Genomic DNA, 18600 nt, shown 5'->3' on the forward strand with positions numbered 1-18600 from the left:
TGCCGGGTTAATAAAGGACAGTCAGCTGCAAGATTCAGTGCATTTCCCCAGCAAGGGGGATCCAACTTTATTGAGGCTATCATCTTTCAGGCATAACATACCCCTTCTCTCTAGGGAAATGAGTAGCTGGGACCAGGGCCAGGATGTAGGCAAGACTACAGCGCATAGAGGAAAGGAATAAACATCCCCTAACCTGTTACTCCAAAGGGAATGACACATGCAATAGTCGCTCTTAGCTAAGTTAATTATATGAACAACTTCTGCCCTGAGGGGAAGTAATTGCACAGCACCTAGTAGATGGTATGAAGACACAAAATAAGAAAGCCACTTCATAAGCCTGCATGGCCTATGCTCAAGCCCAGGAGTTGACAACAGACTTCAGCAGCAGTTGAAGGCTTCTTGCTCCCCTATTAAATACTTAAAGATTAATAATATTAACAAAAAAAGACTAAAATGCTGTGACTTCTATAAACCTCTACCTCAGATGCTTGCTTGAAAATACCCTCTGCCCCACGTCTTTCTTACAGATTTTGCTAAAAATCAGGTAACTCCTAAACGCCCTATAGATGTACAGGTCAGGATGATTGCTAGACAATGGAGTGAGAACAGCAGAACAGTGACTTGGCTACAGCTGAGATTAAATGAAGACTTTCTGCTCCCTCTTAGATTAGGCTTTCCCCCCGCTACTGATAGTTCCTGCAGTTCTAGGTTTTTAAGTCAGTTAGAGATTACACTACTTGGACCTTAGTGAAAAACCTTTATTGGGGAAAGGATATACAACTCAGCAAAGCAGTAATTTAAAAAAATATTAAGAAAAAGAAACCCAGTCAGCTACTACGCTGAGAAGCCCAAGACTGCAAAACTTAAGGCTCTCACATGCCTAAAAGCATACAGAAATCCATTCATGAGAGGGTGAGACTTAAAAGCACCATTCATGCAGAGACTGCAGGATTATGGAAGGCAGAAGCGTATGACATGCTGTGGATAGCAGACCATTACAGACTTAAGTTACTCAGCTGAGCTGGCTTTCCTGGATTTTATTTTTATTTTGGCAAAGAGTGACTGCCATCCTATTTCCAACCTTACTCTGGGGGAGGAAGGGAGGAGAGGAATTAGCTTTACAATAACTACTGCATTCATCTACCCCCAGTTCAGGAGCAGCTCCTGAAAGTGGCCAATAACTGAATAAACTTAAGACTGATGTAGAAGGCTTTCCATCCAGAAAGACTAAAAACCTAAGTAACATTGCTAAGGCTTGAAGTCAAGTCTTTTTTGTGTATAAAAGGAAAGATTGGATGGAACAAATGCATCTTTTGTTGTAGTACATGCCAGCGTCTAGTCTAGTCCTTCTCCCATTTGCCACCTCAGCACCTTGAAAGCTGCTGTGTCTGTCTAACCAAAGTTAGGAAAAAATTTTCAGCTCTACTATACAGCATTCCTATTCCCTTAGAGCACAAGAATGTGCAGTCTAGATCTCAAATAAAATAAATAAATTTTAAAATAAAAGGGAAAAGAGCTTCAAGACTAGAATGACATTTTCAGTGGAAGCTGGAGGATAACTTGCCTTGACAAGAGAAGCCAAACTTGTACAGCTGACAAAAGGAAGGAGCTTGAGGCATACCAGCTGTTAAATCAGTCACCTTGGTTATCATTATAGCAGGTGAGTTCTCTACAGAAACTCAGTATCATACTTTGAAACACGATGCAGTACATTCAATGGCAGCAATCATGCAGCTTGTGCTTCTCAGCGTGACGGGGCTATGGAAAGCACTACAGGCCAGGCAGCTACAGTCTGGTAAGGAGCAGGTCATAGCCAGCAATTCAATTAACTTGCACAACAGGAAGCCTACTGAAAGGAGATGGTATCCCACTAAGGCTTATATGCAGCTCCTTTAGATGAGGATGAACCATGCATGAGATGTATTTGGATGAACCATGGATATGTCTGCAAATTCCTAACAGTACATCCAATAAACCTTCATCAGTGAGGTGGTGGCAATGGGAGGAGAAATTGCACTGTAGCAACACCCTGCTTTGCAGACTGGCAACACCACTCTCAAATATCATTAGGAGCAGGACACATACCTTGATCCGCTCTTAAAAAGAGATTCTGAGGTGCTGAACTGTTCTTAGAGCCTCTAAGAGACTCCTCAGAGAAGAGGAACTAAAGTCAAGTATATTTCAGAGTTCTGTGCTTCACAAAGCAGGTGGCATACAGGGCACTAATGATAAATCTTAAACTTTTTTTTTGTTTTATATAACAAGAGTTATTCCCATCTAAGTGTTGGTTTCAGAGCTTCCACCCCTCCCACTTAACTCTTCAGAGGTGAGGGAACCCACTATCTTATGGCTTGACACTATTTATATGTTGAGTTTATAATAAGACTTAGCCCTAAAGAATTCCACCCGTAGCTTTTAACTGAAGAAATACAGCTGCAGAAAAAAAATAAACATCAGTAACTCAGAAAGATAACTGGATATGGCAGTCATGGGAAAACAGCTGCTGGAGAGACACCTCATAAGGAAGAGGCATGGAGAAAGACGACCTCAAGCAGCAGCCAAGTTTCATTTATTAAGAAAAGGAAAGAAACTAGAGTAGTTATATTGTTTAGCACTCCTCCCATCCCATGTAATTGGGAAAACTGATTATAAAGGGCATCCTCCTGAAGTGATGAACTTAAAACTCTGAGAAAGTGAAGGAAGTCCAACTTCTATCTAAATAGCATAACTAAATACAGCCTAGCAGCTGTTGTCTAGCAAAGATACTTTGTCAAATCTGTGTTTGCCTCTACAGCTGCATGCTCCTGCAGCTTAGGAGACTGATAACAGGGTATGTATACACACTGCCAGTGGTCTCTGGCATCCTTCCCCTAAGTATCAGTCTCCCCGAGCTCTACATCACTACTAAGATGATGTAGATGATCCTACCTCTATGATACCTTCCCTTTCTGCGTATAGCAGATATTCCTGCTGTTCCACTTTCATAACCATTTACAGACCCCTCTGTAATTCATCAGAAAGCTGTGCTAATGACAACTAGTCATGCCTTTAGGTCAGGAAACAGTGTTAAGAGCTACATCCAGAACCTTAGTTCTGCATCCCACCATGAGTTGCTCATTACCACAGCCTCTTATTATATCACTGTGTGCTATTCTTAAAGCAGCACAGAACACATTATTTTCTCCCTATAAGTATATACTAGTTGCTATTTTAGAGGTAGGGACTCTTTCCATCCACCCCACCTCCAAACTTCTCCTATAGTCTCCCACAGCTGGAAGCATCCACAGGTCTCCAGATCCGTTTGATGTTAACTTCAAATTGCTCTGGAACAGTTTTTTTCTTTCCTGAAACAGACCAACTCTGTAGGGGTCTATACCAGAGCTTCAGGGACAGTGGCCAAAACAACCACAGCGATCAACTCTTCAACTCTGCCTTTGTTTGTCTGTATGCAGTCATTAGCAATGGTCCTGCATTTCTGCAATAGTTTCACCTATGAATGCCCAAGGAAGCACGTGTAAGCCAGGGCTTTGGGAGCTGCAGGTCCCTCTGGGAGCTTTCTAACCTTCAGAATCAGAGGACTTGCAGGCATTGTTCTGGGGTTTCTCAGCATGTGACTCCATATCCAGTGTTCAACAACTTAACCATTCCAAGTTCACACCATACTATTTCATGTATCAAAAGAGAAAGCATTAGCTTGACCTGTGGAACATTAGGTTTTCCAACAAAATACAGCTGGAACCTTAAAACCTCCCTGAGAGATGCCTTCATGCAAGTTACCCAAAAGAACAGCAGTGTCTTTGGTTTAAGTAAAATGGAAGAAGCACTTGTGATTTTGAAGCACAGCTCCTATGCCTCAGTTACATCACAGGATTGGCAGGGTGCTTCAGCCAGCGCAGGGGCAATCAGTTCATCTGATGGCATACTGTGCCCACCTTCTGGGTCTCAATAGGTGGGGCAGGAGGGCTGGTTTCACACAAACACACCCCCCCTCATCAATTGACCACCAGACCTAGGCAGCAATTATAACTGAAGCAGACAGCCAAAGTTGTAAGTGCCAACACTATGTGTCACAATGTTTTTTGTTTTGCTTTTGGTTGGTTGTTTTTAAACCTTTAGTGTCTTCCAAGTTTCCTATTACAATGTTACCAGCTGGTGGGAGTTATCTGCAACAAGGCTGCTTTCTGGCAACCTCTTCTCAAGCCTGGCAGAAAATAAAGCTCTCAGTTCACCGATTTTCCTTTCCTCCCCTCCCTTTACACATACAATCAATTACAAAATCAGAATAAGAGTACTTACAGAAATTAGTGCAACTGTCAGATAAACAGAGCCATAGAAATACACAGCTCTGCATCCCTCCCCACGTACAAACACCAGTGCCACACCAGAACCATTACCTGTGAAACTAAGGGCAAACAAAGCTGCAAACTTATTCACCCCCAGATTGCCATTCACTTATACAGACTCCTACGTGTTATCCCAACTGGGGTAGCAAAAGCCATCCACACATCACCAGGCAAATACCACACCATCTGGCAGGGGCAAGAAGGGAATATGCAGTCCTTACACAATCATATGGGCACAGAACACAATCCCCACACACACCCCTTGTTTCTGTACAGTTTACAGAAGTGAGCTGTAGAAGATCAGCAGTACTTGCTTTCTTTGGGAGGAAGGGAAGGGTTCCTGAATGCAAACCATTTTGCAAGACAAGCCCGATGCCAAATAAACCACCTCTGGGATTTGAGGATGTGCTGGGAGACAACAGCAAGGCCTACTTCTGTCTCTTCAACCCTCCTTACTACTATGTTGTGTAGCTAATTTGTCCTCTCCTCTTTCACATCCCAGCCAGCAAAGCCTTGTTGAGCAAGTCCTCAGAGAGTTCAGCTGCCAGGAGCACAAGGTGCTGCAGTTACTTTGTGGTTTTTTTCTTAGATTAGAAAAAATTTATTTTTCAATAAAGAAAGTAACATTTAAAATATGAAAATCCCCCAATATAACCCAGGAAGAGAGAACAGTATTTCAAGTCTCCTCGTACCTTCCCACAAAAACCTGAGGTGGGACCAGATTTCCCTGCCTCATTTGTGAACAGAAGATTGATAATGTTTCTGCCAATATTGCTCTCATCTCTCACAGAAAAACTGAGCACCAAATGTCAGGCTGAACTGGGGAATCTGCCCTAGGAACAAGTACAGTTCTATTGTTTTTGTACTGGCCAAGCCACTGCTGACAGAAGTACACTGATAGGACACCAAAGCTACACTGGGATCCAACCGATTGACAATCTGGCTCCAAGTTACACAGCCTTCCCCTCCCTCCCAACGCCTGTCAAGAGACAGGAGTCAGTCCTACAGGTTCTACCTACCTAAACACGGCTGGCTCCAGAAGAAGGCAGTAGCATGAACTTCAGTCTGGCGCAGGAGGATGCTACAGGTTGGCTATCTGACCCCTGGCAGGCTGAATGGAATAGGGAGGGCACAGAGAAAGAGTAGGGCAAGTGACAAATACCAGCTCTTCCACCTGATAGCCTCTCACATGCCTTCCATTTTCATCTCTCTTTTGGGACCTCCCAGAGCTATAGACTCCTGGGGTTATCATGCCTTACAGGATGATTTTTTCCACCTGATATTCACTGGGACAATCATAAATATTTTTCCTACAAGTGCCACACTAGGTACCATTCTGAGACTGCTAGAAAGGAAGGGACCCTTCCCCAAGGCCTCTAGGCTTTTGCTGCAGTTCTAGAGCTCCTGTGGGTAGCTCTGTAGAACCCCTGGCTGCATTCCTGGCAATCCCATTCCCTGGTCTGTTAGTCACAGCAGGCAGCTTCGTGTAGAAACTGTTCAACTACACAAACCCTTCTGCCAGCAAGGCAGCCCTTACACATTATTAAGTAAAAGCCATTTCCAAGCAGTTAGCAGAGCCAACTCTCTCAAAGCCAATACGACAACTAGTCCTGGAAGGACCATACTTCATAAACTATCACTGAGAAATTAAAAGAACCATTGCTTTGGTGTGAAAGAATATTGGTGTATACATCCCCTGCTCCTTGGTAGCAATTAACCAACCAGAAGTAGGCAGCGTTGCCCCTCTCTTTCTCAGCTCCTTGAAGATCTCACACAGGGACAAATGAACATGGGAGTTATGTTGGTTCCCACAGCACTAAAACATCTGCTAAACAAAGCAGTGGAACAAGGATCCCTTTAAGAGATGGTAATGCCTGAATACAACTGGAAGCCCACTGGGAACACAGCTCAGCTTTGCAGAGGTCCACAAAATACCAATGCAAAAAGTGCTCCAACTCTCCCATCCCTGCTTTTTGTGAGGGGAGAAAGGGATTTTTAGGGCATGACAAGGAAAAGAGTCTTCTTGCAAGCAGGTTGTGCAATTCAGAGCCTCAACTGCTGTATTCAGAACAGCTTTTCTTTAGGAAAAGGGAACCAACACTAACGCTCTCTGAGGCTGGAGATCTCCAAGCCAAAGCTAGCCAGCAGGCAGAGATGATCAGATGAACAAAAAGGATTTGGTAAGCCATTTGCCAGCAACAGGACATCTTCAGAAAGAAGGGAAAGGCGGCCAAGCAGCTTCAGGGCTCCATCCTGGTACAGCCTGCGACCTGACAAAGAAAATGTAAAGAAACATCAGCCAGAGACTGATGCTGTAGATTAACTCTAACACTCAGAAGGATGCTTTCCTATTCTTTCCCTGATGAACGAAGACAGCCTGCACAAACACTGCATGCACCTTTGAGCCTAGATGTGAAAGCAGTGAGCAGCCTATAATACTGCTGTTCAATGGCTTCATATACTTGCAGGCACAGGAATCAAGTATATACTAAATTCACCAGGCAGCTGCTTACATGGGAAGTTCCTTTCATGGTACTAAGTCCTAGCAATAGCTTCAGATTCTCCCCTCAGGAGGAATTCATCTCTTCATTCCTAACCTCCTCCCCAAAGTTGATTCTGACATGATCCAAACCAGCTGAGAGACAGTTCCTGGATGCATTTACATGCAGTCTTTCATCAGCATAACTCCTGTTTCAGGTAGCAGAGAGGTGGTGCCGTTGTAAGGTATCCAGTCACCACTTTCTAAGGCCAGTGTGTGGTCTCAGGAAGACCAGAAGTCCAAGCTTTGAACTTAGGACCCAGCACTGCCTGTTATCAGGAGCACAAGTAAGATACTTATACAAAAGAACAGAATCCATTCTGTTCTAGCTTCCTCAAAAGTCTACATGAACCTAAGCTAAGCAGCTTCAGTTTTTCCACAGCAAAGATAAACAGTGTCTTCTCATGATACCTGAGCAAATGTTGCTTCCACTTTGTGCACCATTTCAGTCAAAGTCACACACTGTAGATCCACCCCAGCCTAATGAAATGCACTGCCCAATGCCGAGCTGCATTCTGGCATGCCTCGCAGCCCTCTCCCAAGGTCACAGGGATAAGCCCCGCACTGCCACACTCACCCCCCCTGTTCCTATTCTCCACAGGCTCTGCCGAGTAGAAGATATAATCAACGGTGGCTCCAAGCCCCAAGGGCATCGTTGTGACCTCCGGGCGTCCCCTCTGTGGCAGGAAGTGGCTGTAGACAGAGGTCAAGTTGAGGCCGTGCTGGATAACGCCTGAAGACCTGCACATGAACAGCCACAGTTTACCAAGGAAGGAAAGAGAATGATGCAGTGTTCAGTACTGCAGTCACAGCTGAAGTTGGATGTTACCTTGCTGATGCAACCATCCAAACTATTTCTACTTTGTGAACGCATAAAAGACAGTCTTTCAGAATTATTCACTCCACTTACACCAAAGACAAAGCAAACTATGAACTGCCTTTGTCTCCAATACCCAGTCCTGTCTATGCCCTTCATTCTTGACCTCACCAACACAATGCTGACAGAACAGTGCCCAGCTGCTGGGACAACCCTGGGTGGATCTGGCTCTTCCAGATAGCCCTCCTTACTCTCTTTCACCTTCACATTTATTTCAGTCTTTACTTCAGCCAGATTTTCAGTGCTCAGGAAAACGAGACTGGGCTTGAAGAGCAGGGCCATTGAAGGTGCACTAAATTACCTTGGGATGAATGGCTGGGGATCAGGGTGTTTCACCATGGCAGCAGGCTTGGGCCAGTGTGCAGGGCGGTCTGCAAAGGAGCAAAGAGATTCCAGCCAGACCTACATAGATCCTGGAAGAGGCTGCTCATCCCAAATCTCAGAAGCTTCTCCTGAGACCAAACAAATCTTTTGCCCAAGAAGAGCAGATAGCTTCCAGTCACAGGCACCTTAAAGAAAAATATTCAAAGGAAACCCCAGCTCTAAGACTAGCAGGAACATCCTGAGAGCAGATCAGTGCAAACAACTGAGAAGTCATATTCTGTCCTGCTAAGGACATGTCCTTAAAGCATTTAATATTATCAAAGCTCAGGGTACTTCAACCTTTGCTCTCAAAAGAAAGTTCATTTGCCTTAGCCTACAGCTTACTCAAAGGGTGTCGAGAAAGGCAGAACAGAAAAGGCGAGAGCAGAACCAGCCATGCCACAAGGCCCAGAGGTGAGGCACTGTCTACTGGGTACCAGCATCCAGAGACATCTATGTTGTGGCCATTGTGACATTACAGTCTTCAGGTTTGTTCTTCCCCAAGAAAAATCTTGAAGCAGAAAAAAAGAAAAAAAAAATTTTCACTTTATAAGAAACAGCCTCCAAAAGAGGCTGAATCTCAGTGCATCTCAAGGAACACAGACAGCGTGTATGAGGGTGGTAAGACTGTACTCCTCTGACCCTCTCATGGAATCCATTAGTAATCACACAGCCACAGAAGGCACCCTTCTGCCTTTCCCTTTTCTCACCAGGCATTACCTCCACCTCATTTTTCATCAAAATCGAGCTAGGAGAGTCACAAGCTGAAAAAGCTCCTATTAATACCTGGTTTAGCATCTGTCACACCTTCCAAGAAGACCAGCTGTGGTGGTCGTTCACAGGCAACATCACAAAAATGAAACTGGAGCAGGAAGTCCCGGCTGTACTTACGTCTGCCTGCAGAGAAAAATACTAGTTAAAAGAAGAAAATAACTGCAGCAAAGTCACATCTACACGGAACATCTGCATACTCTTTAGACCTTTAGACCTCTTAGACCTCTTTAGTTTGAGAGAGTTTTTTGTGCCCAAGTGCTCTGATACCATGAGAATGGGAATTACTTAATAATCTAAATGTAGAACAGAACAGATGTGTAAATGTAGAAGAACAGAGCACAGTTATTGCTATCCTTTTATCTAACGCAACAGTCATCATCAGCACCTTGATGAAACAAATTAAGAACGTCCCCTCTGAGACACCACAAGTTCAAGGGACTTTTAAGCAGATCAGTTAGTGTGCAACTCAAGGAAATGTCTGCCGAAAAAGAAAAAAATACTCTGGAGATCAGGTTGAATACAAGTTCTACATTCAAGATTCCAACAAAAGCTATTTAGTGTGGGCTCCTTTTTTTTTATCCTCTCTGAGGACAGTAGAGAAGAGTCATGATTGTAACTGGGCTCTTAGGAATGATTTCCTAATAGTGGTGTGCAAATACTGCTGAAAACCACTCCCACAAACACCTGCAGCTGAAAGCTGTGGCTGCTGAACATTGTTTACAACTGCACAAAAGCATAAGTCTGGGAATATGAAAGAGATATGTAGAGCAATGGTTACTGGTAGGGGAACATTCAGCTCCTGACTAGAGAAAGAAAATGGCAGAAATTGGGCTACAGCAATAGACTCCAGAAAAATTAAATTTAATTCATATACCAAGGAAATGGATAGAAGAAGAGAATCTTTGCCGAGTGCCTCATGCAACACATGCCCAAGCTACTCAGAGAGACAGCAAGGCCCACAAACTGTCCATCCTCAGCAAACTCATGTTCTCAGCGCACACTGGAGCTCACCTAGTTTCTTTGGCTGGCACAGGGTAACATATTGGCAGTTGTCCGTTATACCCAGTGAGCTCGGCCACAGTGGGGCCAGCAGTTTCCGTGAATACAACTGTTGGGAAAAGTCTTCCTGACCAGACACCTGCAAGGAGGCCAGAAGCAGGACAGGAAACATCAGCAACACAGAGCAGAACTTTTGCAAGCTATAGACAACGTACATATATACACTTGCCAAGAGCAAGACAGGAGAATGCCCTCATAGAAAGGCATGAACTAAGCTATTCAGAATATGGTGCAGCTATAACAAACCTTCAGCTGTGGGGGACGGATACAATTAGCTAAAAGTCACCTGACAAGATACTTTGCAGGCATCTATTATTGAACTGATGATTTAGCTTGAAAGCCAATGATGTATTTCACAGAATCATAGAATCATTTAAGTTGGAATAGACCTTCAAGATCATTGAGTCCAACCGTTAACCTAGCACTGCCAAGACCACCACTAAACCATGTCCCGAAGCACCACATCTACACGTCTTTTAAATACCTCCAGGGATGGGGACTCAACCACTTCCCTGGGCAGCCTGTTCCAATGCTTGACAACCCTTTCGGTGAAGAAATTTTTCCTAATATCCAATCTAAACCTCCCCTGGCACAACTTGAGGCCGTTTCCTCTTGTCCTATTGCTTGTTACTGGGGAGAAGAGACCGACACCCACCTCGCTACAACCTCCTTTCAGGTAGTTGTAGAGAGCGATGAGGTCTCCCCTCAGCCTCCTTTTCTCCAGGCTAAACAACCCCAGTTCCCTCAGCCGCTCCTCAGAAGACTTGCTCTCCAGACCCCTCACCAGCCTTGTTGCCCTTCTCTGGACACGCTCCAGCACCTCAATGTCCTTCTTGTAGTGAGGGGCCCAAAACTGAACACAGTATTCAAGGTGCGGCCTCACCAGTGCCGAGTACAGGGGGACAATCACCTCCCTACTCCTGCTGGCCACACTGTTTCTGATACAGGCCAGGATGCTATTGGCCTTCTTGGCCGCCTGGGCACACTGCCAGCTCATGTTCAGCCGGCTGTCAACCAGCACCCCCAGGTCCTTTTCCACCGGGCAGCTTTCCAGCCACTCTTCCCCAAGCCTGTAGCGCTGCATGGGGTTGTTGTGGCCGAAGTGCAGGACCCGGCACTTGGCCTTGTTGAACCTCATACAATTGGCCTGGGCCCATCGATCCAGCCTGTCCAGATCCCTCTGTAAAGCCTTCCTACCCTCAAGCAGATCAACACTCCCGCCCAACCTGGTGTCATCTGCAAACTTACTGAGGGAGCACTCGATCCCCTCATCCAGATCATCGATAAAGATATTGAACAAGACCGGCCCCAAAACTGAGCCCTGGGGAACACCGCTTGTGACCGGCTGCCAACTGGATGTAACTCCATTCACCACAACTCTTTGGCCCAGCCATCCAGCCAGTTTTTTACCCAGCAAAGAGTACGCCCATCCAGGCCATGAGCAGGCAGTTTCTCCAGGAGAACGCTGTGGGAAACGGTGTCAAAGGCTTTACTAAAGTCTAGGTAGACAACATCCACCGCTTTTCCCTCATCCACTAAGCGGGTCACCTTGTCATAGGAGATCAGGTTAGTCAAGCAGGACCTGCCTTTTGTAAACCCATGCTGACTGGGCCTGATCACCTGGTTGTCCTGTATGTGCTGTGTGATGGCACTCAAGATGATCTGCTCCATAACCTTCCCCCCAGACTGACAGGCCTGTAGGCCTGATCATGGATACACAGTAAGAGGTAACCACAAGAGACTCCAGCATAGGTGTCCATTTCAAACTGTTTTCACATCAAACATACACATAAAATTTCAGTAAGTCTTGGTGGAGTTGTACTCCCCTACACTTCCAGTCACCCAAGCACAAAAATCCCATAGCAAGGGAGAACCAGGACCTGAAATTAAGTGGTCTATTATCACTGGTCTGCCTCAAGAGAAACCAAAAGAGCAGTGGTGGAAACAACACGCACACATTTGTCCGCTTCTTTCCCCAGCAGTGCTGGAGGCATTAGGAAAGATTGCTGAATAACTGAACTCAATATTCGGACTATTTTCTCATGAGAGAAAGAATGCAGCCATGCATTTCTCCAGCAGCATGCAATAAAGAGCTACCCAATCCCAGTTCTGGCTGGCACCTACCTTCCAGGCTGGCATCCCATGGTAGGAAAGTTCACCATTCCGGATGAATTTGTAGAGTGGAGAATCAGGTACAGAGTTCAGGTCTCCACACAAGATGACAGGATAGTAGCTGCCTTCAGCAGTTTTTGCAATCTTGTCGATCTCTGCTAGGAGCAAGGCCATCTGGGCCAGTTTGATATCTCCCCGCCGGGGATTGAACAACACATGAGTGTTGGCCACACACAAAGGACTGACTGCCTTCAGATCTAGGCCCTCCGGGAGCAGAGGCTGTAGCAGCAGCACCAAGCCCACGTTATCCCGATTGAGAACGTCCAGGCCAGGCCGGAAGTATTCTATGGGGCTGAGACTGATCAGCTGGAACCTGCTGTGCTTATAGCACACTGCACAGCCATCTGTCTTCGTCCCAGTTCTCCGTTTATAGAAGCATGCAAAGCCTGAAAATAAACCATCACCTATTAAAAGGTTTATCCAGTCACTACCTCAGTCTACGCCCATCAGCTGGGGAGTTCAGCAAGTCTGTGTAGCAGAAGGGGTTCCTACTACATTTGGGTACGGCATTATACCCAATTTTGTTCCAATAATCACAGTTTATCATTTATCATTGAGGGTATTTTCTCTCTCCTTGTCCTTCTAGGACCCTCTCAGTTTTGTTACTCTGATATGTCAACTCTGAGAAAGATCAGTTACAAAAGAAAGGGTAAAGGTCTAGACAGACAGTTCAGAAGTAGGGCCAGCAGCCACCCGACAAACAGGAAGAGCTCTCTCAAGACCGAGTGCTTTGAAGAAGTTAAGCAGGAAGCACTGCTTGGCCAGTCCCATGAGCTGGAGGTACAGACACATAAAAGCAGGACATACCCATCTCCTTGAATGTTGGTTCCAGCTGCTCCCAGTAATGGTTCTCTTGCACCTCCTGGAGACACAGAACCTGGAAGGAAAGCAGAGACCTTGCTCACTCCACCAGTATTTGCTAGTTACCTTGTTTGGGGGAAGGGAGAAAGTGGAAAAGTGCACTCACTACTAACCCTGCAACCAGAAGGGTCATCACTGCAACTCTGGCCTGTACTTTCTAGATAGAGAATAATTTTCTAGGTCACATTAGCTTATCATTCAGTTTTCCAGTGATGAGGCAGAAGATCCTTCATCACACAAAGAGGACTCAAGGAATAGAGAAAGTCATGAAGTCCTCTCCTATGCAGGCTTCCCCTCCTGTGCTGCCTTATAAACCTGGTCCTTTCCTCCCCAAACACACATTATCTCTTCTTCCTCTACTTCTGCTCTTTAAAGAAGTTAAGCCGCCCTGCTATCAAAGTATGACTAGTTTCTACAGTAACACAATCAAAGCAAGATAGACACAAAAAACCCCATATGCACAAGGCCTCAAACACTCTCAGAGGAATCAGTGTTCAGTTACCAAGCAGGTAGTATCTTCTTAGGACTTCCCCCCATCTTTTTTTTTTTTTTTTTAAATGCTGTTAGATCAAACAGGAATTCAAATTCCAGTGACGCTGATGAGGGAAGGCCTCAGTCATACTCACATCAGGATCCCAGTGCTGGATCTCCTGCAAAAGGTTTGGAAGGCGGTAGTTCCAGTTCAGGATGTCTGGATGACAGTGTAGATAGAGATCAAGGCCCTGCTCCACCAGGTCCTGGGCAAGGATGTTGTAAGACATGACTCGAAATTCAAAGAGAGGAGTGTTTTTTGAGACCTGCTCTAGCACACAGGGCTGGACAGAAAGATCCTCCCAGTCTCTCCATAAAATCTCTATATGCAAGAGAAAAAAAGCCAAGTTACAGCCATGCTGGGTACCCTGCTGATACTTTTGTTCCCCTGGGACCCAGAAAATAGCCACTCTCATTCTCTACGCTAGGGTGTTCTAGCCTCTGAGCAAACCCTCACCCACTCTGGTTTTCAGGTGCTCTTTTTGGATGCCTTTGGATAGTTGTCAATGGGGATGGCATAACAGAAGACCAGAGTCAAGCACAGTGAAACACTCGACCAGCTTTTGGGTGCTTTTTATATTATAAAGCCAGCACTTGGGAACAGTTCCTGGGAAATGAACATATATTGATGTTCAGACCACACGGTCTAATAGCACAGAGACTACTAGCTGTGACCAGCCCTCCCTCAGCAAAAACTCACTTTATAGTTTACACTAGCAGATCCTGTCAATTCTGCATGGACAAATACAATCAATGTCTTAGTGACAGCAAGCCCAGACACAATAACCTGACCACATTCACTACAAATGTAAATCTCAAACCGAACATTAGATTCAGAGCTGTTACTACTGACCATGGTAGGGTACCTCTGCCGGGAAAGGACAAAATTGTACTGTATCCTGAATGGGCCAGGCTGGGGGCTCTGTTGGCACTGTCTCTGCATCACGAGCTAAACTCCAGGCCAGCACAGCTGGGTCTTCATTCTGCACTTCTACATCAATAGTGGCACAGCCAGCTGTCTGGTGATCCGTCTGTGGCACCACAGCTGCCCAGAGGGCACTGCCTGCTGCAGCCACTGTCTCCTCTGCTGGTAATTTTGCCTGTTCAGTCACTGCATGATCTTGCAGTTCTGAAGAAGCCAAGGCATGTAGCTCTGTGAGCTGCTGACCAGCACACCGGGTGACTCCTGGAGCCGAATTCAGGTCACTGAGGCTAGTCATCAATAGCTCTGAACCTTCTAACCAGTCGCTAGTGAGCGTAACTGATACTTTCCCCACTGCTGGGACACTCTCACTGGCTGGCAAATTCCCTGCTCCGTCCTCCAGCCACTGCTGGAGAAGGGCTTCTTGCTCTTCTGGGGCCGACCTTCCTCTGGTCGCAGCAAAGACGCCTTCTATCTGGGTGGACGTGCTCTTCGCCAGAAGCACATTCTTTCGACAGGTAAAGAAAGCATCTGCCATTTAAAAACAAACAAAACCCACATAAGACAGATGGAAATCCTTTCTCACTCACTCTTTTCTTTTTCCTATGCATTTGCTGTAACTCTGTGCAACACAACCATTCAGTATAGCAACCCAAACAAATTACTTGTCTGAAGAAGAACAGTTACAGTCTGAATAACTTACCCTGCCTCTTCCTGAACGCTAGGCCGTAGTCCAATTTTAGTTATGTTAGTCAAAGTCACTGAAACTGTACAGGATGGCAATGGCTTTATCAACTCTAGGGAATGCAGTTCTAACTTATGCAGCACCACAGCCAGTCAGCCAAGCTAAAAGGCCTTGTGGAAACTATCAGCTCTCAGCAACACATGTAAAGGCACAGTCTGTAGAAGTTAGCTGATGGGGTGCATGGGCTAAGAAGCCAAGCTCTTGTAGATGACCACTTGGAGCAAGTTTCTTTCCAGTGATTGAGTAAGAAAGTAGTGCTCAGCTAAGAGGATCAAACATATCACAAGAATGTGTTGCAGAAGAAAAACTGTTCTGTTATTAAGAGCTGAAAAATAAAGACACAGAGGGACCAACATGTGCAGTTAAAAGCCTTATTAGAGAGAATACATGCACTGAATTAGCCCTGGAAAGAATTACAGATCACCTGATGACTGACATCTGTGGTAAAAAATTTAAAAAACCCTGCTGTTAATGTAACACTTGAATATACTAATATTGGTGGGGTAAAGTAGAAAAAGACAAGGACTCTTTTCACTTGTATCTATATAAGATGACAGCATTTACGTTTTGCTATGAATTCTGCACAGACCCTAGTCCCTACTGTTGACTAGCAATTTCTGTTGTCTATAAATCACTTTTTCTCTACTGTATCCCTGTGACAGTCAGTCAGCCAGAGCAGTAACATACAGGAGTCAGCAACATCCATGTATGCTTTTACTGTATCTTTCATGTCCAAGCTGTCTGTATGTGTCAGAAATGGAGCTTTAAGAACCACACTCCTCTCTGTAGTTTTGTAATTAAGTTCATGATCGTCAGAAACACCAATGCCCCAAGGTAATATTTTCACACATCACTAGCCAGGCACAGCTGTTACAAGAGCCTGTTACTACAGGATAGGAGCTGAATTTGAGAGGAGTCAGCTAGCTGCTCACTATGACCACAGCGTGCCAGCTACAGGCCTGGGGACAGGTTCAGGCAGCAGGGTGGCTTTACATGAGCGCAGTCACCAGGGACTGTGAAGTAGCAGCAGGATCTAGGAAACACTAGTGAAATATTGATGCACACAAAGCAAGAGTCCATCTATGAGTCACCTGCAGGTCCTTGGGGAGTCACAGACCTCAGAGCAGCCCATCTCCAAAGATCTTCCCAAACCTGCAGCGCAGGTCCGGGGCAGGAGGCTCGGGCCTCCACACAGATTGTAATCTGCCACTACAGCACAACAGTCGGCAACTGTTTCCTCCAAAAACCCAGCGCCCCGCGCTGCCCCGGGGGTGAGCCGCCCCGGCCCGGCACAAGTGCCCACGCCACCTCGGGCAGCAGCCCCCAGGCCCCCACCTGGGGGGGGCACCTCCCGCCGCCTCTCCTGCTGCTCAGGGCGAGGGACGCGGGGAGCTACCGGGCAGCCGGGACGACCCTGGCTCCCAGCCGCCGAGGCCCCTCCGGCCGCACCCCCCCTCAGGCCGGGGCGGGGGGAGGCTAGGGGCAGCCGCACCCTGCCCCTCCGGGCCCCCGCCGCCGGCTCTCCCGGCCCCCGCCGCCGCCGCCCGCCCGGGGCCGGGTTACCTCGGAGGGCCCGGAGGAGCCGCGCCGCTGGCAGCAGCACGTAGCAGAGCACGGTGCCGATCATATCGCCCGGCGCGGCCCGGCCTCTACCGCCCCCAGCCCGGCCCCAGCGAAGCGACGCGACGCGCCGGCCCCGCCTCAGCAACGCCCTTACGGCGCGGCCTCGGCCTGAGTCCCAGCGCCGCGCAGGCACTCACCGCGCCGAGCCGGCACCGCGCTGGGCCGCCGCGCCGCAGGGGCTGGAGGCCGGCTCGGGCCCGGCCCTCCTGCACTGCTCCGGAGCCGCCCGCCCCCGGGAGGCCGCGGCCGGCGGGTGGGACGGCCCCAGCGGGGCGGCCCCGGCCGGGGTGGGGCCGTGCCCGCCCCGCTGTGGGGCAGGAGCGCAGCCGAGGCCCAGGCCCGGCCCCACCGGGGCCAGTCACTGCGGCGGGGGCCGGCAGCACTGCTGTGCCTGGGGGATCAGGAGTTGTGACCCTAAGCAGGGTGACGGCAGCTTTCTGGCCCCGCCACCCTGAAATTTGTGTTTTCAAATGAAGTTTTCATCCCCGTTCTCCAGAAATCCAAACAGAAAGGAAGATTTCCAGGAACTTTTTTCCCCTGGAAAGCCACCGAGCAAATAAAGTCCCATTTGCTCCAGATGAGTTAATAATTACGCAGGCTTTGCAAACACGATGATAGTCAAGGTTTTGCAGAGCGCAACCTCTATGTGGACAAATGCCATTGGGGGTGGGTGAAATACCAGTGCAGGAGCATGCCCTCCCTGGGTGTGCTGCTCACAGGTCACTACAGCTCTGCAAAATCACTCCCTTTTGCCTGGCTGCGAGCACACTGTGGCCTTTGCAAGTTGAGACCCGTCACATGTTGAAACCAGACAGTTTCATATGAAAAGAGAGGACCTGGTTTTTAATGTTTTGCTTCGTTCCACATTCAAATGTGTACAACATCTAAAGGCAAACAGATCAAACTGAGCACCGCTATGGGTTTTTACACCAAATACACACTTCTAATGTGTGATGTCAGCAGCCTTCTTCCAAACTCTGTCTAAGATGGGCACTTGCAATGAAGTCAGGACCCATGTCATCCCTGCCTTTTGCGCTGACGAGTGCTGCCAAACTGCTCCCTTGATGGTGACCAGCTGCTGCCTCATGGGTTATACTTGGACGAAACACTTTTTGAGGGACAACCTGCCTCTTACCCTATTTGTATATGGTGATTAGCACAATGGGTGTCCACAGCTAGGATCCGAGCTGATGTTGTAATGTATATAAATAATAATCCCACCAGCCTCTTTTTCAAATCTCCAGTTATAAAACACCATGGAGCACAGATGCAGTCACTTATCTCAAATCCCACAGATGTCTCTGGCAAAGCACAGAACTGGACTGCGGTCTCCCATCTCCTGCTGCAGTAAGCAAACCTCTGGAACCAGCATTGGTTTCTAGTCAGAAAATGGAGGGTGTTCTCCAGAGGAAGGACCTGCAACATTAAGGGCTGATGACTGGGGCATTTAAAACAAGGCTGTTCTTTGAAAGGAAAGATCTAAGAAAGTATCTTCAGACCCAACCCACATCAGGATAATCAGACTGAAATCGGAGAAGAATGTTAGCCGGTGCCACAAACAAGCATGTATCCAGACAGCCACAGTTGTTTTGCCTACACTAGAAAAAATATTTACAAACTTCGGCAATAAAATCAAAGCTGACAATGGTCATCTGCTTCAGAGTCAAACCTTCCACTGGCTTTTGCGGCATTTTGTTCTATATCCAAATATAACCCTACCATGGCCTCTAATGACTGGACTACTTGAGAGGTTTATGTAGAACCTACCCTATCTTTGGGGAAATGGACTTT

At 47.0% G+C, this 18600-nt stretch overlaps 1 protein-coding gene across 2 annotated transcripts; it reads right to left on the bottom strand.

Annotated features, from left to right (window-relative positions):
- Positions 1 to 33: 33 nt before the first annotated feature.
- Positions 34 to 17007, bottom strand: ANGEL1 (angel homolog 1). Of its 2 annotated transcripts, none has more exons than XM_076345164.1 (10): positions 16947 to 17007; positions 14373 to 14972; positions 13615 to 13841; positions 12935 to 13004; positions 12080 to 12513; positions 9908 to 10034; positions 8909 to 9019; positions 8061 to 8130; positions 7460 to 7623; positions 34 to 6613 (listed from the first exon to the last, which is right to left on the bottom strand). In XM_076345164.1, exons 2-10 carry the CDS (start codon positions 14737 to 14739, stop codon positions 6444 to 6446), a joined length of 1740 nt encoding a protein of 579 aa, XP_076201279.1. In that variant the 5' UTR covers positions 14740 to 14972; positions 16947 to 17007; the 3' UTR covers positions 34 to 6443. The 2 variants fall into 2 exon arrangements, with proteins under 2 accessions (XP_076201279.1, XP_076201278.1); XM_076345163.1 differs by lacking the exon at positions 16947 to 17007 and adding an exon at positions 16750 to 16813.
- Between the last annotated feature and the right edge of the window lie 1593 nt (positions 17008 to 18600).

The sequence above is a fragment of the Aptenodytes patagonicus genome, chromosome 7 (assembly GCF_965638725.1).
Source record: "Aptenodytes patagonicus chromosome 7, bAptPat1.pri.cur, whole genome shotgun sequence".
In the NCBI taxonomy this organism is placed as follows: domain Eukaryota; kingdom Metazoa; phylum Chordata; class Aves; order Sphenisciformes; family Spheniscidae; genus Aptenodytes; species Aptenodytes patagonicus.